The sequence below is a fragment of the Cynocephalus volans genome, chromosome 9 (genome assembly GCF_027409185.1).
Source record: "Cynocephalus volans isolate mCynVol1 chromosome 9, mCynVol1.pri, whole genome shotgun sequence".
NCBI lineage: Eukaryota > Metazoa > Chordata > Mammalia > Dermoptera > Cynocephalidae > Cynocephalus > Cynocephalus volans.
Window position 1 is genome coordinate 100,522,397 of NC_084468.1, and position 23,685 is coordinate 100,546,081.

At 35.0% G+C, this 23,685-nt stretch overlaps 1 protein-coding gene across 1 annotated transcript in view; it reads right to left on the reverse strand.

Moving 5' to 3' along the window:
* The window catches only part of NDST4 (N-deacetylase and N-sulfotransferase 4), a 245,096-nt gene that overhangs the window by 72,789 nt on the left and 148,622 nt on the right, over positions 1-23,685 (reverse strand). The window contains exons 4-5 of the mRNA XM_063108440.1: positions 23,061-23,246; positions 20,967-21,095 (exon numbers count right to left, since the gene is read on the reverse strand). Coding sequence (XP_062964510.1) covers positions 20,967-21,095; positions 23,061-23,246 — 315 coding nt within the window. The remainder of the gene's footprint in view (positions 1-20,966; positions 21,096-23,060; positions 23,247-23,685) is intronic.

The following is a 23,685-nucleotide window of genomic DNA, read 5'->3' on the forward strand; positions in this document are numbered from 1 at the left end:
AAGCTTCAGTGAGTTTTGAGGAGCCATTCAATCCAAAGTATTCCACCCCTGGCTCCCCAAAGCTCATGTCTTTCTTAAACACAAAGGAATTTATTTCCTCCCCTTAGCCCCAAAGTCTTAACTTGATTGTCCCAGCACCAACTCAGAAAGTCCAAAGTCTCAGCTGTGAAATGAAACAAGTTATCCACTTCCAAGACACAATAGTGGGACAGGCATGAGACAGATATTCTCATTCCAAATGGAGAAATGAGCCAAAAGGAAGGAGTAACAGGTCCTAAGCATGTCTGAAACCCAGTAGAGCAGGCATTAAATCTTACATTAAATCTTAAAGGTGGGGAATAATCTACTTTGACTCCACATCTGGCATCCTCTGCACATTGGTGCAGGGGTTGGGTCTCCAAGTCCTCAGGCAGCCCCACTCCTGTGGCTTTCCTGGGCTCAGGACACCCTTCAGCATCCCCCAGCTGGCATTGCATGGTGGTAGCTACACAGTTCTGGGATCTTGATGGTAGTCCTGCCTGGCATTGCTCTAGTGGAAGCTCTCTATGGTAACTCTGCTTCTGTGAAAAATCTCTTCCTGGGTCCCCAAGCTTTTCCATACATCTGTTGAAATCTGGGTGGAGGCTGCCATGCCTCCACAGCTCTTGCATTCTGCCTGCTGTCAGATTTAACACCATGTGGAAACCTTCAAGGCTTCCAGCTTGTGTATTCCAAAGTGGCATCTGACAGCACCTGAAGTCAATTTAGCTACAGCTAGGGCAGCCAAGGAGTACTGTGCTGGAATGCAGAAAGCAGCTTCCCAAGGTGGCTCTGGGCAGCAGTCCCATGGAGAGTGCCCTGGGCCTGTTTTCTGAAACGATTCTGTATTCCTAGGCCTCTGGGCCCGTAATGGGAGGGGCAGCCTCAAAGCTCTCTGAAATGCCTTTAAGGTCTTTCTTCCATTCTCTTGATGATCCTTCTCTTTCTCCTGATCTCCTTAACAAATAATCACTGGGTGACACCCTTGGTTTCCTCTCCTGAACACATACATTTTCACTATTTACATGGTCGGGTTGAAGTTTTCCATTATTTTACTCTCTGCTTTCCTTTTAATTATGAATTCCACCTTTACATCATGCCTTTGCTGCCATAGTTCAGTGTAGGCTGTTAGAAGTATGGACACAGCTGTCTGGATACTTTGCTGCTTAGAAATTTCTTCCACAAAATACCTTGGTTCATAACTCTTAAGCTCTGCATTCCATAAAGCCCTCCAGCATGGACACAATTCATGCAAGTTCTTTGCCAATTCATAACAAGGGTTATCTTTACTCCAGTATCCAATAAGTTAATTCTCATTTGCATCTGAGACATCCTCAGAATGGTTTTTACTGTCCATTGATTCTACGTTAGCTACACTGGAAATGCAACTTTCTAAAATTTTACATAAAAAAGACATTTTTTCCCTTAAAAATCTGATTATCATTAATTTTGCCTATAATGGTGCTTTTCAAATTTTAGTATGTATAATAAAATGTTTTATGATAATCAGTCATACCTCAACATTTTAATTCAGGTGATTCTAATAGAGACTGTTTGCTATACCTTGAAAAACACCGGCCTACAGAAAAAATAAACTTTCTGGCATAAAATGAGACCACTGCCATAATCCATTTCTTCTGTTTTTAAAGAAGAGTTTTCAATAACGTGAAATTTCTTGTGCTTATTTAGGAATATTTTTCTATCTATAACACAACTTTTCTATCTACTATAGTGGTGGTTCCCAGAATAATATGCAAGAAACCTAGGAGAGTTAACAAATCCTTCTCCAAGAAAAAAACATTTTTTTAATATTTATTTTGCATTTAGTATAAGACATATGGTATAGTAATGAGTTGGTACAGTATAGATGGATTAATTTGTGCATAAATAAATACTTATGAACATTTTGAGAATACTTGTTCAAAACCATTTTTATTGATATGACCAAAAATGTTGGATACCATTCCACTAGAGAGAATTTTTAACTTTTCATTACCCATAGGAGGAGAAATAGTAAGCATACTTTAATAGCCTTTAAATATATTATATACAAGCTGAGGGTTATGTAAACTGTGGGGAACATTCTATTGTTTAATAAGGTAGAAATTATCCTTTCAGAATCAATATCTTTTTTCTAGATTTCCTTGAAACTTCAACAGTCATGGCACTGGTGTAAATTTGAGTTTTGTGATTTGCTTATGTTAAAGCTGATCTAGTAGGAAATTGAGATAGGGAGTACTTGAACTTCCAGTACATGCTTTTATTCACTGTCTTTTAAAAGTCAAGAGATGCCACTTGCTTCCCTTAAAGTTTTATTAAATTGTTTTTACTCCTGGTATCGCCAGACAGAGAACAGGTAACTTGGACTCAATGTAGTGGCAAGTAGAGGTGAGGACATTTTGAATTTCTATTCCTATAATTCTTCCTTTATTACTCAACATCTTATCATTATTTTCCATTAAATTATTAAACTGGCAGTATCTTTAATTAATTAAAAAATAAAGAAAAAATTGAATAAAACATATTGCTTAGGAAAGTTGCTAGATAGATATAAACCCCTGAAAGCAACGTCCTTCAAAGAAATGGTAAGAAGGGGCCGAGCCCGTGGCGCACTTGGTAGAGTGCGGCGCTGGGAGCGCTGCGACGCTTCCGCCGCGGGTTCAGATCCTATATAGGACTGGCCGGTGCACTCACTGGCTGAGTGCCGGTCATGAAAAGGACAAAAAAAAAAAAAAAAAAAAAAAGAAATGGTCAGAAGATTCCTGAAGGCAGATGTTCTCATTAACCTTCCCTGTTCTCAGGTGTTCTCCAGCCATCACAAATAGGCAGTTTTGTCTGTGGCCTCTCTGCTTGGTCTGCTAAGAACAAAACCACAAAGCTGTTGAATACCCAGGAGGGAACATGGAAAGATTGGCCAATACCATAACGAAGTCAGTGAAACAGCTGTACTTGAATCTGGTTTTATTTCTTCCAGGTTCACAATTTTCTCCCCACTGAAAACAGGTAGGGTGCCATGAGGTTAGTAAGTCGAATTAGAAATTAAATATGCTAGATATTCAACTCATTCCTCCTTTATAATCATGTACTTGTTAACAAAACATGCAAAGAATTACAGCCCTTTTCATGAATCAAATTAAAGTTAAAAAGTTGTTTTTATTGGGAAGTGACAAAATCTTAACAACAGATTCCTTTCTGTTTTTCTTTAACATTTTCTTTAACACTAAAAACACCAAATGGACTAGTATAAAGCCTGTGTGTTCTTCTGAATATAAATTCATTTTAAAATCTACTTCATTAGCTGTTAATTGAAGTCTATCATTTTTATCATTTATAATGACATTAAAGACAGTGGACAGTATATTATTACTACACTTTTTGTGTGTAGTCTAATTGTCTAATGATTCTAGAAGTAGTGAGCAGAAGTTGCTTATTAGAGTGAAAAGAAGAAAAAGAAGAAGAGGAGGAGTTGAGGGGCAGGGAAGGGGGAAGGGAAGAGAAGGAGGAAGGAAGGAAAGAAGGAATGGAAGAAGAAAAGTAGGAAAAATGCAGACCAGAGATTCAAAATTGCATATTCTCATCTGTTGCACAGTTCTCAAATAAATTTAAAAAGGCCAATCTCCAGAAATCCTGAGATCTTTTGTTTTGCAGAGACAGCCTAGGAAGAAGGTATGGCACAAACCATTGACCTCTTATTCTACCTTCCCATTTGTGAGCAATGAATGGACTATTTATTCCTATGCTCCTTAAGATGAGGACAGTTTTTTGGAAGGTCTGGCAAGGGGCTCAAACTGCTTTCATGGTTTGATGAAACAAAAACTATCCTTTCTTGAGGAAGGGCACCATTTTGATCGAGTAGATTGAATGTTAAGAAATAAGAACATTAACTTCCTTTCTAAACCTGAATATCATGTCACCACCTGCCTAAGTGCCCCAATGCACGGTCCATAAAACCCTGTAGTATTTAGCCCTGAGCCTTCCTCCAGCCTCCTTCTCTCCTGTCACTCTTATCCCTCTCTCCTTTTATTATTTGTTCTTTCCACACTCTTTACCATAGATGCCTCCAGCTCATTAGCTTCCTCTCAGCATGAAACACCCTTCTCCTTCAATGACAGTCAAACTTGCAGATATTCTGTCCAGCTCAATGTCACATTGCCCTGGGAGACTTTTCTGCTTCCTTCAGGCAGTAGAAATCCCCCTTTTCTATATTTCTGTGCCTTTTTTTGACAGCACTCAGCAAATCTTATCTGAATTTTCTGTTGTACGTTTATTTCTCCCCCTGTCAGTGAGGACTGTACCTTAATTTTTTCTTATGTCTCTGGCACATTATAAATATTTACAGGTGTTTATTAAATGAATCAAGAAACCTATAGCTTTGAAGTGAGCACGGAATTCTGAAAGGTGTATATACCTCTGCGATTCTATAAACACATTCGATCCTATAAGTTGATGGGATCCAGTTATTGCTGCTAAAATCACTCTCCCTCAAAAAGACAGATTTTCTGAAGTTCTATTATTTTGGAAAGACAGCATAATGAACTGGTAAAACAATGGGGATTCTGGAACTCCAACTTACTGAGTTCAAATCATAGCTTTGCTACTCTCCAGCTATGTGATACTGGATTAATTAGTTAACTTCTCTGGATAGATTTCCCATTTGGAAAACAGAGATGATAATAGTATACACTCCATATTGTTGTTGGGAGGCTTAAATGAGTTAATACATATAAGGCATATGGAAGATTAAATATAGTAGATAATAAATACTAGTTATAAATAATCAGAACAAAGAAAGATTTATCACATTAAAAATAAAGGGCATCAATACTTGAGTGGATATTGAAGATGACTTGAATATCATATGAGTTTTGCAGATTTTACCCTTACATTCTAAATTTAGATATGCGTTTCTTCAAAATTGATTGCTACGTAGCTTATTCTGATTTTAGGCAGACATTAATATAACAAGTTTCAGAAGGTAAAATGAAATATTACTTTAAGTTAAATTTGCACAAATTTTATAAAACACTTCAGGTATATGCTGTTTCCCATAAAAATTACAAAGTTATCTGTGTGCCAAAAGCAAACAATTATCAATACAGAATTGATCTCGTTTGCATATTAAAATTTTAAATTCTTGGCTAAATATCACATCTAAAGCTCACAAAGATATATATCCAGGAATATACAATGGTTAGCAATCAAATGGTTTAACTATTTCTATGCCATCAGTAATTCTTCAACCCACCCAAAATGTTGCTGGACTCATGGAGCTAATGCAGTGTAAATTATTGTTGATATGAGCGTGGGGAATGGAATTGGGTAAAGGAAACACGTAAATAGTTTCAGAAAGTGGTAAATGCTATGAAAAAATAAGATGGATCAGTGGTAGATAGTGACTGGGGAAAGGGCAGGCAACTGCTCTCTGAGGAGGTGACTTTTGACCCGAGACATGAAGGGCAGAAGAAATCAGACTTACAAATTCCTGGAAGCAGCTCATTCCAAGCAAAGTGATGGTAGCACAGAAGCCCTGAGGGACAAACAATCTTGACATGTTTGAAGGACTGTATGGAAAGAAGGATGATAGTGTGTTTGGAGGATAGTAAATGAAGGTCAGAGTGGAATTTGATAAATGGGGGACAGCTGGGGGGCAGGTCATGGTCCAGAGTTTGAGTTTAATTCTAAGATTAAACGAGAAGCCATTGGAGGGCTTTAGGAATGGCTATGGCATGCTCTACCTTGAATTTAACAACATAATTTTGACTGCTCTAGGGATAATGGATTCTATGTGGCCAAGTAGTAGTAGTTTTCTAGGAGAGAGACAAAGGAGGCATTAACTAGTAGGGTTACTGCAGAGATGGAGAGAAAAGCAGTAGTTAGAATATATTTTGGAAGTAGACTTGACAGTATTTACTGACAAATTTATTCATTCAATAGATATGTAATAGGACCTACTATGGGCACAAACTTGTAAAAGGAATATCGCCTGGCATTACCTGGAGGTTGCCTGCTCTCTAGAAAGTCATTTTTGAAAGTGTAATAATTGAGCCAATGACTCCTCACACTATAAGTTACTATCACAGTGCTTGCTTATAGATGGGCTTCTTTTTCAACATTTAAATCACTAAAGATTCAAAAGTCATTATAAACTATAATATATATATATTTCATTAAAAACTAATATATATATTTCAAGATGCAGTCAGCAAAAGATGGGATTCGAGCTGCTTCAAATTTGGGGCAATGTGATGTGTAAGTTTCTTTTTTATTTCTCTAAATAGCTATTTCCTTTGTATCTTTGTGTTTATGAGCATAACATCTCAGCCCAAGTAGAAAGATCTGCCTATATAGATTTGATTGCTTAAGTTGTTTAAGTGAACTACAAAATGGACTTCTGAAAGGACATTGCAGGAGAATGGCAATTTTCAAGTCACATTTTTTATTCACATTTGATTTGAATGTGTACCTGTGTGTGAAAGAGAGTTTAAGTGGGTATAATAACAACTTCAAAAAGGAGCAAGATTCCGTTACTTACTCTTTATACTTTGAATGGCATTATTGAATACCATAAATTGTGTTAAAAATGACAACTATAAATCAAGGAAACACTTCATGCTTGGAATCTTATCTTTTGCATTGTTTAAGCTAGTAATTTTCTTATAGTGCTAGAGGAGGCTGGCAGTCATCATGAACTTTCCATTTACCAGAACATGACCTTTTCTTTACTTCTAAATCTTCTGACTGCTTCTCTGGTCTTAGTTAATGTTCTCATAGAGAGGTAATTGAACACTGACTGTTCTGTTAGGTGTGAAGTTCAATGGAGACAGAGCTATAGGATCAATAAGTGTAGACATGAAGAGAGTATCTTTTTCCCCAGTAATAGCTGATGAGATCCAGCCTAGAGCTTTCTATTTGGTTTGTGTAGCTTAGTTTTCTTATTTCTGTTAAATTCAACTCAGTCACCTAAATTTTTTATAAATATGTAACAATTGGAAAGATCTTCTAGTTTTCATGTTATCAATTTGTACATACTAAACATGGAGGGTGCTATAATTCTGTCTATTCCTCATTTGAGCAAAACTCCCACAACAGTCAGTGTTGACTATAAACGAAGTATGGACTTACCGTTTTCAGCAAACTTCTCTATTAATGCAAAGATTAAAAGACCTTAAAATAAGGAACACTAACAACCAAAACAAAAACCCTTGGCAAAAACATCTGAGGTACTTTGGTAGAAAACAAAATCAAATGGAAAAAAAAAAAAAAAAAAAAAAGAAGCAGTCTTGCCTGACCAAGCAAGCGCTGCGTTTGATGACTCAATTTGCTTCACTGAAATAAAAAATAATGGTAGAAATTATATCCTTTAAAAACAGCTCAAAAAACACAGTATACTGACACCATCAAGAACATGGTCAGAAGCAAAACATATAATGAACTCAAACCCTTCGTAGTAGAGGACGTCTTTATCACGTGATTTATGTGCTTGAGCAGGGAGAAACAATCAAGCAGAACTCAAACTGTAAATAAACCCAGAGCTCATGGGCTTCTACCTACCTCAAATATCATTTACTAATAAAAATAATGTATAATTCTATTTTTTCAGAAATGAATTCTAATTATTTCCATTTTCTCTGAAAATCAAAACACTTGCTTTTTGTCACACTTGCTTATACTGTCTGTGCAAAACAGGAAGAGAAACAATATCATTTCCCCTACTTTACACTCAGAAATTCTGAAGCACATGGAAATTATGACTTTTTCTTCAGTATTTAGTAAACCAGGAAAAATAAAATAGAACAAGTTTTTCTGAGTTTGAATTTCCTTTCGTTTCCTTTCCTTTTCTTTATTCCCTTCTCTCCTTTCTCCTCGCCTCCCTCTTTCCTCACTTCCCTTTTCCTCTCCTTCCCTTCCCTCCTTCCCTCCCTCTCTTCTCTCTCCTTGCCTCTTGTCCCAGTCTCTCCCCTCTCCTTTCCATTTCCTCATTTTCCTTTCCTTTCCGTTTTCTTCTTTTTTTTTTTTTTTTTTTTTTTGTCGTTTTTTCGTGACCGGCACTCAGCCAGTGAGTGCACCGGTCAGTCCTATATAGGATCCGAACCCGCGGCGGGAGCGTTGCCGCGCTCCCAGCGCAGCACTCTACCAAGTGCGCCATGGGCTCGGCCCTTCCGTTTTCTTCTGACACAACATTAGCAACTCATGTGAAAAAGCATGTGGTAGACACATGCAGTTAAGATGGCATAATTTCTATCTACTTATTTACTCAACCTGTGCAGCCAGTACTATATGCCTGGGGATACATATAGGACAGGAGAGGAAGATATTCACCAAACGTAAAGACACCACTGCGAGCTCTATTGTGCACATGGCTCTATGTGCATACAAAGCAGTGACATCTGACTGAGACTTGTCAGAGGCTTTAGGGGGCAAGGAAGAGTAAAGAGAGGCAAAATCTGGTGAATAAATAGTGAGGTTAGGGTGGGAGTAACAGAGACAGAAAAGTACTGTAGGTGATAAACCAGAAATTTGTTCTTAACGACGTCAGCTAAATTTCTCAAAGCCTTGGAAAGTCTGGAATGGAGCACAGTCATGTCCCCACATCCTGAAGCTATTGTTACCACAAGACTATTTTCAACCTAAGTAGACTGACTAATGCCTGAAAAGGCTGTACATTAACTTAAGAATGCTGAAAATGTATCTTTGACGCTTACTCATGAATCTGTACATAGAATGTAACAGAGAACCAACCACTAACAATGCTACATAACCAATAGAAAAACCGAGCTGCTGATTAAGGAGTTTTCCCATTTTCTCCCCTTCGTTCTTCCCCCTTCTGTCATTACAAAAATACTGAAACCTGGCCCGCAAATCAGAGCACATGATTCGAACCTCTTGCATCTGTGTCATCCTGGGCTACAACACACATATTTGCCTCAGATAAACTCTCTGATACCTTATCAATGCCTCAGGTTCTTTTCCTAGGTTGACATAGGCATAAGAAGGTGTATATACCCAGGCTTTCTGATACAGAATAGGCCCTGAAATGTCAAACAGAACTACAAATAACCTTATTATTTGATCCTCTCACTCCCTTACTTAAATTCCTTCCTTCTCCACAGCAGAACAATAGTATTCAGATTGTGGTATGTCATACAAAAACTTTCATGATCCTACTTTTGCCTACTCTAACAACTTTAATTTCATCTTATACTCCAGCCAAACCCAAACATTTATAGTACCCAAACTTGCTATAATAATTTTACCCTCTATAATTTTGTACATCTCTTTCCTCTGACTGGTAACCCCCTTACCCGCTACTAGCAAACCCCCATTTCCCAACCCCACCATGCTATCTTATTTGTCTGAGAAATCCCTACATTGCTCAGTTCAACTCAAATATCAATTCCTCTGGACAGTATTCTCTTATATTCCTTGACTGAGTTAAACATACGCATGAACATAGACACAATAGGACTATCATACAGTAAACTCATCAAAAGGTTCGCCTTAAAAAAATCAAATAAATGAAATAAAATGATTGAGATGCAAAAAGAAGTGAGAGCACTCTAAACAATTAAAAGCATTTTAACAACTCATTATAAATTAAGCACCAGATTTTCAATTATTTTTTATCAATAATTATTAAATTTAGGATTAGGTAAATGTCAAAAAATTAAAAATAAATATTGACAAACTAACTTTAGTAATAGAACACCTTTGGACATCTGCTGCTAAGATTATATGGATAGAAATTATAAGAGTTCTTTTAATTCTTCAATGGATATCAACAAGTTTAGTATTTACATAAATACTTGTATCACACCAGCATATAAGCCATTAATAGAAAAACTGAGACAGAAGCATTTGGTTTCCCCAGAGACAAAAATATGAAATTATCAACAGGCTTTAGAAAAGAGCTTATTTTTTAATTTTTACTATATCTGACTCTGAGGAGTAGCCAGAAGAAAATAAATTACAAATAAAGAAAGTGAAACAAGCTAAAAGTATCCAAAATAGTCTTTCTCATTCACTGTACTTTAAAATTTTTTAAAATAAATATTAAGGAAAAGAAACAAGACATTAAAATATTAAGTTGTTATATAAATTGTAGAAGCGATAACAAAGCAAGATTTTCAAGTCTATGGTGGGGTGAAAACTCACAAACAAACAAAAAAGCACACATTTCCAGTTTTAATTTTGTATACTCCCAAACCCTCCTACTTTCCCACTGACTGATAGTTGTACAAACACTGATACAGGGAGGTTGTCTCTTTTGCTTTGCTTTTTTCTTATTACCATGAATTCACTGATAATGCTTTCGAACTATCCTTAAATGTCAAGAACATTATGCACCTAATAATTATATATTACAAGACCCAAAATAAAGAGGAAAAAAAGGTTTTATGTATTGACTAACATCACATAAACAGAAGGTTGTGTTTTTTTGCTGTTGAAAATTTATTTATGCTAAAGAGCTATTCTACCACCTTTCATTCCATGCTTTGAGAAAACTAAATTATCCAGTTACACTAGATGAAATAGACTTCTCCAGTAAAATATAGCTGCTTTCATTTATTTTTCTATGGAAACAAAATTGAAAAAAACAATGCAGTCTTATGGATTTGTTCATGGTCTGGAAATATATAGGAATGAAATTGTATTCCATCAGGACCTGTAGCAACTAGTGCATTAGAAAGATGCATGTGTATACAATAATAGCAATCTTCCTCATTTCAGGAGAAGACAGAATTCAGGTTTAGGAGGCAAAAGTACTCTGTTCTTTTGTGATGGCATACTTTACGTCCTAAACTACTAATTTCTAAGTAAATCCTATTATATAAAATTAAACAAAACCCGCACTCCTAAAAAATAAGGACAAAGCAAAATTTCTTCACATTTTCTACATCCTTATACTAACTATGATCCCAATTTTCGGTCTGAACAGAGAGAATAATACCATATATAGTGAGGCCACAGATCTTAGCTGACTCCAGATTTTACAAAATCCCTGCTGTGAGTGTGAATCACTGCCGAAGTGGTGATTCATGTCCTTTGTAAAGGTTAGTCCTGCAAATCTTTAAGAAAAAAAAAAAAAGCAGATACAGGAAAAAAAGAGGTGACTGTAGGTCTTTCAGTGAGTGGAAATAGAATTTTCCACAATCTATATACTCTGCAGGGGTCCATTCTTCTCACAGCTGGTGGCTGTTCTCCCAGGCTCTAAGCCCCAGAGCTCCCAATAACACTAATTGCTTCAAAGTCCTTGTCTAGGGAATAGGCAGATTTCAATATACTTGAGAAGTTAGAAGTTAATTTATATAAAAATAAATACTACTGGAACACATGTAAAAATTTACTATGACTCTGAGTTAGAAATATTAATATTTTATAAAGAAGTATATTTTAAAGGAATATATATTTGCTTTGTTTTACATGAAATATTACCTTATTGTTATAATTCTTTAAAGTACTGTGTTTATGGAAAATCAAAGTCAAATCATCAAAGAATACTTAGATGCATTGATATCAGTAGTCATTAATTTTTTATAATCTGCTACAGAGTTGGGATATTACTTGCATTTTATTTTGTTGCACTGCACATAAATTTCTGAGAATTATCTTGCATATCCAGTTCTATATTAATTCAGCATTAAAAAGAGCTTCTCAAAGTTTGGTTCAGTTTATTTCATGTTGATGTTTTCCTATGCCTTAAGGCTGCCTTTTCTCTAATCTGTCTGAAGAGCCAGCACTAATCCATAATGCACTGCACCTGCTATTAGATTTCGTGAACTTGGAGATTGATATACACGAAGAAGGAAAGCTCATTAACCAGCCTAGGTGTATGAAAGTTCAGCAGACAGCACATGGAGAAGTTTATCATTGCAGTTCCATTATACTCTACTGTCAATTTCAAGTACACCACTCTTTCAGGCACATATTTTTTGTTCACCTGAATTTGCAAGTGGCCAATAGAACAGGTGAGGGTTAGTGACTGTAGGCACTGCTTTGAACTTCGGAAGATGTAGTAGATTTCCAGACTCTGGGACTGCCATTTTAAAGCATTCTAGAGCTTTTTAAAATTCTATTGTCATATTGTTCTTTGTGTAGAACAAAATTAAAATGAGTTAGAAAAAAAATTAAATTCAGTAGGACATATTCATTCCAAGTTTTTATCACTAGTGACACCATCTGATAAGACTCCAGAATTTTTTTACTATTATCAGTTGCTGCATATTTTATAGGGTAGTGTCTCAACTTGAATGATGGCAGCAACCTGGTGTAAGCTGTTTCACCTCACACATGATTAAATTATATTTCTTCCTGTCTGAACAAAGATTATATTGAAAATACAGGAAGGATTTGGCACCAGGGAAATACATGTTAGTATTTGACAAGTGTGGAACAGTGCAGGAAAATATCAATATGTGATGAAGTCATGATGAGAATCTAATAAAAATTAGAGGGAGTTATCTGAATGTTAAATGGACAGATGCCTACCTACTCAATTGAAATGCTATTCAAATGGCCCTCATATCATTTAATTTTCAATTGTTAGACTCATATGAGCAAAGCAAGTTGGTATCCAAGGAAATCAAGAAACCCCATTCCTTGCAGTTTGCCGAATCAAAATATCTAATTTGCAACGGTAATAGGAGTTATATGTGAGTCAAGATGTAAAAATTTATCCCAATTCACATTTTGTAATCTACCATTAGAAAAATAATGATATATTTTGAAATGTGTAAAACTATGAAAACAGGATATATCTATAAATGCTGTATAGAATCAAAATTAAAATTTAAACATCTATTGAGAATGCATAAAGAAAAAAATATCAGAGACTTTTGAGCACAGAAAAGATACAGGTCTATCCTTGAGAGGGATAACACAAAACACTGTGAATCATTAAACCGGAGTCTGGGCAAGGAAAGAAATTGTGCTGGTCTCGATGTGGTATATGCCTCTTTGATTGCAGAGCAGAGTTGTAAAAGCTATAAACCAGAAGCAAAAAAATGGGACTTTTCAAGGTTATTTAATCCAGTCCCCCCTTTTTTAGGCAGATGAATTCCCAAGGTGATAACAAAGAAGTATATAGTTGTTGATTCTATTTTAAAGTATTCTAGAGGGAGAGATTCCAGGACATTTCTTCATATACTTTTTCCAGCTTTTATTAGCCTCAGAGGATGCTATCTACAAATGAATTCAGAAACTACCAATCAAAATTCAAAATGGTATGGTAAATCTGGAAATAATATTTATTTTAATATACCAGTGATGGGAGGGTATTTTCTCTCCTCTACTTACCTCAATGTTTCTACCACCAAATATTTTCCCAATTTATCTCATCCTTCTGTTCTCTACATGTTGATGGACAGTTACCCTTTTCCCTTTTCCTCTGATGTTACAATCATACAGTAGATCCAAATTTATAATGCCGGCTTGTAATATTTAAAATTAACCTTGCTTTATGTTTTTATGTTTTACAATGAGATGAGATATTAGAATCAATAGATTCCACATTCCCACAAAGTTCTCTTTGGACAATTTCAATAACAAGGATCTTGATATGTCATGATGCAGCCCATACAATTTTCCGGCAGATTTAATTTATCCTTATGTAATATATATCCTTATATAATTCGGGTATTATCCCATTATTTTCTCTGAAAACAATTTTGAGCCTTTCTATCATTTCCTGTTAAATTTCACCTGGCTATATTTGGTTTATCATTGTAATATGCTAGGGAAAACTGGATATTAATATTATCATCTGGTATATTTGCTTTCATTGTCAGCTTTGTGTCGTGCTGCTATGTCCTTATTCATCCATCAATCATCAACATCCTTAAAACCCAATACTTAGGACAGAAATCTATCAATCATTTACAAATCAATAGAGAAAATTACCATGAAAGAGAGATGTTATAATATACAATGTCTACAGCATTTTTATGATATGAAAATATAGATGGTTAATGAAAACAGGTAATAAAGTTAGATTGGCCTTAATTCTTCAGAGTTTATGCTAATACTATTGATTTCCTTTCCTATTAATAAAGTTCACACAAACATCACTTTTCATGTGTAGAGTCAGTTGGAACAGAAGGTACAGGAAATGCTCATCTCTCTGGATGATTTTATGTCTGTGGAATGCTTTCTACTAAAAACATTTTCCCAAAGGACTTTGGCTGATAGCTAAAATAAACATAGACCTCTCCTTTAGGAATCAGTTCTATTAAATGCAAATATTCTTTAGAGTTAGCATATTGTCTCATTTCGATAATTTACATATTCACATCAATAAACTTATAGTTCTTTTCCTCAGCACGGTTTTGGCGAAAGAGTACGGAGATACTCTACTCTGACAAAGAATTAAATGATGATTGGAGAGGAATGGAACAGAGAATCCTGGGTGGCAGGCTTGCTCTTTCTCTTTCTGGTTTGTTCTTTCCCTACACTGCATGCTCACTCCTTGCCAGACTTGTTAGAACCATCAAACATGAAATAGTAATTAATCAAGCAGTTTCAATACTTTTTCAACTTTAGTAAAGTTAGTTTGATCATAGCCCATCACCTGTAGTGCCTCTCTATTCATAAAAGGACACCGAGGCAAAAAAAATAAAAAAAATAAAAATCAAGCTTAAATTATTTTATTTTATTTTTTTTAATTTATAACTTTCTTCCTCTTTCTGTTTTCCCCACTTTATTTCACTCACTTCCAGTCTGTTTTCCACAATAAGTTACGTGATGGTGGTTAATCTTTTGTGTGAACTTGACTGGCCACAGGATGCCCAGATACTCGGTCAAACACTATTCTGGGTGTGTCTGTGAGGGTGTTTTGCTTGTACTGAATAAAGTAGATTGCCCATCCTAATCTGGGTGGGCCTCAATAGAACCAAAAAGATAAGTAGAAGGGAATTTTCTTTTGTCTGACTGCCTTCAAGCTGGGACATTTTTTTTTCTCCCCTACCTTCAAATTCTAACTGAAATCTTGTCTGTTTCTGGGTCTTGAACTGGAACTACACTATGAGTTATTCTGGTTCTTGGGCCTTTGGACTCAGACTAGAAACACACAATCAGCTGTCCTGAGTCTTTACTAGGTCCTCAGCTTGCTGGCTGCATGTCAGATCTTATCTCTCTCTCTCTCTCAAAATGTATATTCTGTTTCTCTGAAGAACCCTGTCTAATACATCTGGTAACTTCAGCCTATTCAGCCCTGGAACTAAGCTCCACTTGACACGTACTCTACAGATGCCCCCTGTAGTCTGTCTGCCTTGGGAGCTGAGTCACATCTACCTGGATGCCTGCGACTGTACACTGCCCATGTTTTGAGCAACACTGTTCCTTAATCCCACATATTTGTGGACCACTATTTGCCTGATCTAGACTTCATATTGCCCTATTAGGATGTGCTATCTTGTACATACTATTGACTGTCTCTAACATTGCTCTTTCTGCTGTGTCAAGTCTGGTCTCTCTCCTCTACCCTTGTACCCTATTTTGAGTTCACCATCAATTCACAATGACAAAAGTACAGTTTGTTATTGGATACAAGAGGCTTCCTGAAACTTCCCTCTTTTACTCTTCTGTTCTGCCTGAAATTAAAATAAATCTTTGTGGAAATGATATGTTTTTAAGTGAGATTTACAGTATTTCATATAGTTTGGTTAGTTCACAACTGCCAAAGATGGAAATACTAGAAACCAAATAGTCTTTGGTCTTATTTAAAAGACCAAGTTTAAGTCTCTGAATTATGTTTTACGAGGGCTGCTGGCTTCAAATTTGAGAATAGAGGTATGAGTCCATACCTTAATGGCAAGCAGACAGACACCCAAGTAGTTAACACCAGTAGCAATCAAACTTGAGGCAAGAGATTTAGGGAAGACAGTAGTCAGTGTTCTGATGCTTATCATCTTCCCTTTAGGAGATGACCACAGCAGATATGCGCTCAGAAATGTAGCCCCAATATGAATACAGTATAACAAAGAGGCTGTTATCTCTGCTGAGATTAAATTCTTCATTAGTAAAAGAAGGGGTAAAGAGAGGTTTTCACATTTGCTTTCATTAAAATCTCAGTTTTCAAAAATGATTTTTAGAATTTCCTTGACACATTTTAAAATATATTCAAAAGGTGTCAAGATTGAAATACATACAAAAACCTAAAATATCTAAGATTTAGGTTTAGTAGAAATACCCTTGAGACCCACTGGAGATCGTTTAGTTCAACTAGCTTGTTTTATAGGAGTAAAAGCAACATCTGAATAATGAAGTTTCTTGCTAAAGATCTCAGGGCATATAAGCTCCTGTTCCAAGTTTAGAGCCACTCCAATCCAACAGATCTTTTTGTTTTATTTTGTTTTTAACAACATGAGGAGAAGGGTTTTTTAAAAAATTACTTATACTTTGATAAAGCATTTTTACGCCAGTTCTATACCTTTCCAATCCAATTTACAAGTTTTCATTTTCATACAATATAGGCTTTTATTTAAATTCTTCAGGAATTAAAAATAGCATATATAAATTATCTAACATAATTTATTTTAAACATACCTAGAGCTTCGCCACAGACAACTTAGCAATAGTTTTATTTAAAGCATGTACCATTTTCTCTGAGTATAAAAAATTCTTACAATAAACAAGATTGGTATAGCATAAAACCCATTATTTCATATTTTCTGTGTGTACTGAGATATGAATAATGACATGCTTCTCTAAGACCTCAGAAATGAAGTCACTTTGAAAGAAAAATAGAAAGCTTAAATAATCCCAAATTATTCAGTGATACTACCTTCCCATGTTGCTGTACCTTTACACTTACGAGGGTACTTCAGAAAGTTCATGGAAAGATTCATATTACCTTTTAATTCTATTTTTCCATAAACTTTTTGAAGTACCCTCATATACTTATAATAACATAAAATTGCAAACTTTGAAAGATGAAGGAACACATTTTTTTTTTAAAGTGCCAGATCCTCTATCTTTGATCCCAAATAAAATTAGTGGAGTTTTAAATATAGTCTTCAGGTTACTCAAGTATACAAAAATAATACAGAATAATTATTATGTTCAATATTATACACTGTCATTGTTATTTGTATTCAGCTTTCTAATGTGATCATTTTTAGCGACTGATGCAAGTGTGCCTATTGAGATCTCCAACCAGAAGCAAACTCAGCTTATGGACAGAATATGCACCACTGATGAAATTAAAAATGTTAATTTTTTGCTAAAGAGCTACATATTTATAAGGCTTTACTGCAATTCAAGAATGAAAGCCAACATTGGGATGTTATATTACATTCAGTAGTAATATTCAACACGTTTCTTAACAAATCTATGTTTTTTTCTTGACTGAATATCAGAAGGAAATTCAATAACTTGGATATACAGTCTAATTTCTCTCTAGAAGGACTAGAATTTACCAAGTGGTCTTGTGAAGGGTTTGTGAAGCAGTTCTCAGAAGAAAGTTTATAGCACTAAATGCCTATGTTAAGAAAAAAGAAAGATCTCAAATGAACAATCTAACTTTACACCTCATGAACTAGAATAAAAGCATCAAACTAAGTCCAAGGCCAGAAGAAGAAAGAAAAAACTAAAGATAAGGGCAGAAACAAATGAAATAGTACCTAGGAAAACAATAGATAAGATAAATGAAACAAAGAGTTGTAAAGAAACTAAGAGTTTTTGTAAAGATGAACAAAATTGAGAAACCTTTAACTAGACTAAGAAAAAAAGAGACTCAAATAAAACAAAAAATGAAGGAGACATTACAATTGATACAATAGAAATGCAGAGGACCATATGAAATTACTATGAACAATTATATGCCAACAAATTGAATATCCTAGAAGAAATAAACAAATTCCTGAAAATATACAACCTATTAAGACTAAACCATAAATAAATAAAAATCGGAACTGATCAGTAATGAGTAAGGAGATTAAAGCAATAATTAAAAGTCTCCCAACAAAGAACAGTTCAGGACTTTATAGATTCACCGGTGAAAACTACCAACATTTAAAGAAGAATTAACACAAATTCTTCTCAAACTATTCCAAAGAATTAAAGAGTAAGGAATAATTCCAAGCTCATATTATGAGGCCAGCACTACCCCGATACCAAAACCAGATACGGGCACTACAAGAAAAGAAAATTACAGGCCAATATCTCTGATGAACATAGACACAAAAATCTTCAACGAAATACTAGCAAACTGAATTCAACAGCAAATGAAAAAGGTCAAATATCATAATCTGGTGGGATTTATACTTGGGATGCAAGTATGGTTCAACATATGCCAATCAATAAAAGAACAAAAATTATATGATCATCTTAATAGAGGCAGAAAAAGCATTTGACAAAATTTAACAACCATTCATGATAAAAATTCATACATTAGGTATGGAAGGAATGTGCCTCAACACAATATGTTAGGTATGGAAGGAATGTGCCTCAACATAATAAGGGCTATATATGACAAGCCCATAGCTAATATTATACTCAGTAATGAAAAGCTAAAAGTTTTTACTTTAAGATCTATATACATATTACTAAGATATATATAGAAAGCACATATATATATGTATTTGGTGGCTGACTGGGTACAGGGATCCAAACCCTTGACCTTGGTGTTATAATACTGTGCTCTAACCAACTGAGCTAACCTGCCAGAAATGATATCCTGTCATTTGCAGCAGCATGAGTAGAACTAGAAACCATCATGTTAAGTGAAGTAAGTCAGGCACAGAAAGACAAATACTGCATGGTCTCACTCATATGTGGAATCTAAACAAAGAAACAAACAAAAAGTGGTTCTCATAGATGTAAAGTGTAGAATAATGATTACTAGAGGCTGGGAGGGGATGGGAGTAGAAGAAAAGAGAAGGGGTAGACTAATGGGTACAGAATTATGCTATCTACCCTAAAGAAGAATTCATACTGTTAAAATGTCCATATTATTCAAAGCACTCTACAGATTCAATGTAATCCCTACCAAAATTCCAATGAAAGTTTTCACAGAGGTAGAAAAACAATCCTAACATCTGTATAAAACCACAAAAGACCTAGAATAGCTAAAGTGATCTTGAGCAGCAAGAACAAATCTGGAGGCATCATGCTAACCGATTTCAAAATATACTACAAAGCTACAGTCACCCAAACAGCATGTTACTGGCATAAACAGTGACATAGATCAATGAAACAGAATAGACAGCCCAGAAATAAGCCATGCATTTATAGTCAACTGATCTTTCATGATGTATGTTTGCAAGAACACAGAATAAGGAAAGGACAATTTCTTTAATAAATGGCTTTGAGCAAAACTGGATAACCACATGCAGAAGAAGGAAATTGAACCCTTATCTCACATAGTATTCAAAAATTAACTTGAAATAAATTAAAGATTTAAGCACAAGTGATTAAACTATAAAATTACTAGAAGGAAACACAGGAAAAACACTTCTTGAAATTGGCCCATGCACTGATTTTTCATTTATGAATTCAAAAGTACAGGCAACGAAAGCTAAAATAGACAAATGGGATTGCATTAAACTAAAAGTTGTTTGCACAGCAAAGGAAACAATTGACAGTGAGGAGACAACGTATGAAATGAGAGAAAATATTTGCAAACCATACATCTGAAAAGAGATTAATACCCAAAACATATGAGGAACTCAAACAACTCAATAATAAGAAAATAAATAACTCAACTAAAAATGGGCAAAGAACCTTAAAAGACTTTTCTCAAAGAAAGACATACAAATGACCAACATATATATGAAAAAATGCTCACATCACTAATCATTAGGGAAATGCAAATTAAAGCCATAATGAGATATCAACTCACCCCTGTTAGAATGGCTATTATCAAAAATGCAAAAGATAATGTGTTGGCACAAATATAGAGAAAAGGCAATACTTGTACACTGTTGGTAAGAATGAAAATCGGAATAGTCATTATAGAAAACACTATGGTGGTTCCTAAAAACAGAACTACCATAGGATTTAGCAATCCCACTACTGGGTATATATCCAAAGGAAATGAAATCAGAATGTCAAAGAGAAATCTGCACTGCCATGCTTACTGCAGCATCATTCACAGTAACCAAGATATATAATCAACCAAAGTGTCTATCAACAGTTGAACAAATGAATGAACATTTATTATTAAACACACACACATGCTCACACACACGCAATGAAATACTATTCATCCTTAAAAAAGAAAGAAATTTTGTCTTTGCAACAACAGATGAAATTGAAGGACATTGAAGGACACTATGCTAAGTGAAATAAGCCAGGCAAAGAAAGACAAATACTTCATGATCTCACTTACACGTGAATTCTAAAAGTTGAACTCATGGTAGAATGGTGGTTTCCAAGGTAGGGGGAGAAGTTGGTCAAAGGGTACAAAGTGTCAGTTAGACAGGATTAATGAATTCTGGAGGTCTAGCATAAGCACGGTAACTATAGTTTATACTAATGTCTTATACTTGAAAAATGCTAAGGGAGTAGATGTTAAATATTTTCATCACAAAAAATGAGAATGTGAGGCTTGATTTAATCATTTCACAGTGTATATCCAAACATCACGTTGTAAAGCATAGATATATATAGATATATATAACTTTTAACTGTCAATTATATGTTAACAAAGCTGAGGAATAAAAAAGAAATAGCTTGAAAACAATTAAAAAGAAAGAACTGACACCTTTTACTGCTAGAAACAAACTTTTCATCAGCCACATTACAAAGTAATAACCTCTATGTTCTAATCAGATCTACCAAAAAATTAGTCCCCAAAAAGTCAAATCTTATCAAGAAAAGGTTTGAAATGTGGATTTAAATCGACTATCAGTAAATATGTTCTGTTAATAAAGAAAATAAAGATAATGCGATTTAGAAAAATGAAAGCATATTGAAAACACTGATATTGTACAATGTGTAAAGAGGATACATACTGGGTTTAGAAGAATTGTGAGGAAAAGTTCACCTCCTCTGATACTTTTATCCAATTCTTGGGGTCCTCCTGGATACTCTTTGTAGAAAATGGTGTGTGTGAACAACCCACAGGTCTGTCGAGGAAGGACCTGAGGAAAAGGGGGAAAAGAGCACATTGACATGATTGAATTAATCACTCTACCACGATCTCGTGACCTCAGAGTCTGCAAATTATCGTTTTGTACCAGAGTTCCTTGGTTCCTAAGGCCAAAATCTTATTGTAATCAATATGTCTGTGTAATTATGTAAATATTAAGGGAGTTGCCAAATTAAAGTTATAAGATGTATAGGTTAAATAATTTTCATTCAGTTCTATAAATCTAACCCATTACCTAAGTTACATTAAAGAATTGGCAAAAAAGAAAAACAAAAACAAAAAAACAGACAAACAAAATCTTCTTAGGGTTAATTTAATTCAAAAATAGAGATTCTCCAAGGTTACATTTTTCATGCTATTTGGCCATTACTCTCCTTGCTTCTGAAATCCGGTCTTGCATTGTACTCAGGTTCTGTGGTTGAAAACAATCCGTTTTTATCACCTTTTCCAAGTTTGTTTTGTTTTTACTATACTCTGAATTTAAATTTTATCACAGTAGTAGTCAAACCATCTAATGATTGCTTCTGGCATATTTTTCAGTTAATGCTGTTGTAAATCTGAATGTTCAACAGAGAAAGCAAATAAGTAATTTTATTCCAAAAACTTATTTTAAATAATAAACTATGTATAATCTAATAAAAAAGCACATCCAATTGCACAGAGTCGCTATAACTTTATTCTTTGCTTAACTTTAATAATAGTTTGTATTAAACTCAAGGTAAATGAATACATGTAATATTGGTTAAAATAAATGTTTTATTTCATAATATGCCAAATGGTCATGCAATGTAATAAAGAGAAAACTGAGTACTTTCACTCTGGTTTGAAATTATATGAGTAATTATTTTCATATCTCCTGGATTTCTATGAACATCAATACCACTATTTGCATTATCAATGACTTTATTTAAATCTGAGGCTTCTTTAGGTCTTTTGGGACCAATTTACAATAGAATAATTAAAGTTTCATGATCAGTTAATATTGAGTGCCAGCTCTGGTTAGGCACATGTGCTTTTTCTTTGGTTTTAGATAGTGGTTAGAAAGAAAGGAAGGAAGGAAGAAAGGAAGGGAAGGGAAGGGAGGGAGGAAGGAAGGAAGATGGTAGATAATTCTGACAAGAATATGAATAATGGATTGGAAAGGTGTAAATATTTAAAGGAGAGAGACCGGTTTGTGAACCCTTGCTCTGATCTTGGCAATTAGAGATGAGAACATGATCCAAGGCACTGGAAGTGGAGATGGACATTTTAAAATAGGCTATTGCATGTCGAAGTAAATAATGCCATTTTATATTTCAATGAATATTTGTATATTTCCATTAAAATTTATGTGGTTTCATTCTCACTCATAGAAACTGATACATTATTCTTAATAGTCAGATTGTTATTTTTTCAATTAATGTATCTGAAAAAAAAACCAGACCCCTTCTATTTTGGAATATTCAAGGAAAAGTGGAAGAAAAAAGAGCAGTGTCCTAAGATACTCTCGAGTGTCTAAAAGCCATAATAAGCTGAGTGAATAAATTTAGCTTTCAGATGGTATTTGTTTCTAGCTGTTGATAGTGTGGTGATTTGAGAGCGGTTTTCTTGAGCCATGGAACCACACTCTGCCTATAAAACTCTCAATAACACCACCCAAACAAATAGATACTGAGAAATTACCCAGAAGTATAGGATCCCAGAAAAAATTTCAATCTCAAAACTGCAGTGGTCTACAAAATTAATTCCCATTATTTTCAGCTTGTCTCAGACTCAGCAAAACCACCCCACAGCTTAGGAAACAAGCCTATAGCCAAACAATGTGTCAATGTGTAACCAGTCACCACATGGCATGTTGGGAATTTGTGATACTCATGCGAAAGAGGTTTGAAGTTGCATTCTTAAGGTAATGGTGATCTGTCTTTATTCTACACGTAGCTATTAAGAGCCTTCAATACACATAGCAGTAAGTGCTCACCATGATACTGTTGTGAATGAAGCCCTTTCTGTACCGTGCAGGTTTCAAATGTGGATACTCTTCAGTGCTGGTGACCTGAATACCCCAGACCTTCTTCCAAGCTGCATACAGCTGAATATGAACGGGGTAGACCCCTGAGTGATGCGGGGCCACAGCATAACCCATGTTGATTGGTATTCCATGTTCCTAAAAGAAAGCCAGAACAACATCATGAAGGAATGTGGTCAATTAATCCAATTAAAATTGTTTTCACAAACATTTATTTAGGCTACACTGAATTCTACACTAAGTATGATAAATAAATAAAAACTAGCATGATGGAGTTTTTAATCTTATACAGGTCTGTCGGTATGTATAATAAGTATAGTAATTACTTTGGGCATGTGGTGTGTGGGTGAGATTAATTCTGAATTTTGAATTCAGAAAGTTTTGGAGGAAGACAGGAAGTGAACTTGGATAGACATAGGGGGAAAAAAAATTGTCACTTGAACAAATGTCCGAAGATGGAGGATGGAAGAGCAAAATGTGTGTGTGTGTGTGAGAGAGAGAGAGAGAGAGAGAGTGTGTGTGTGTGTGTGTGTGTGTGTGTGTGTGTGTCTGTGATGTTGAAGAAAACCAGAAATGT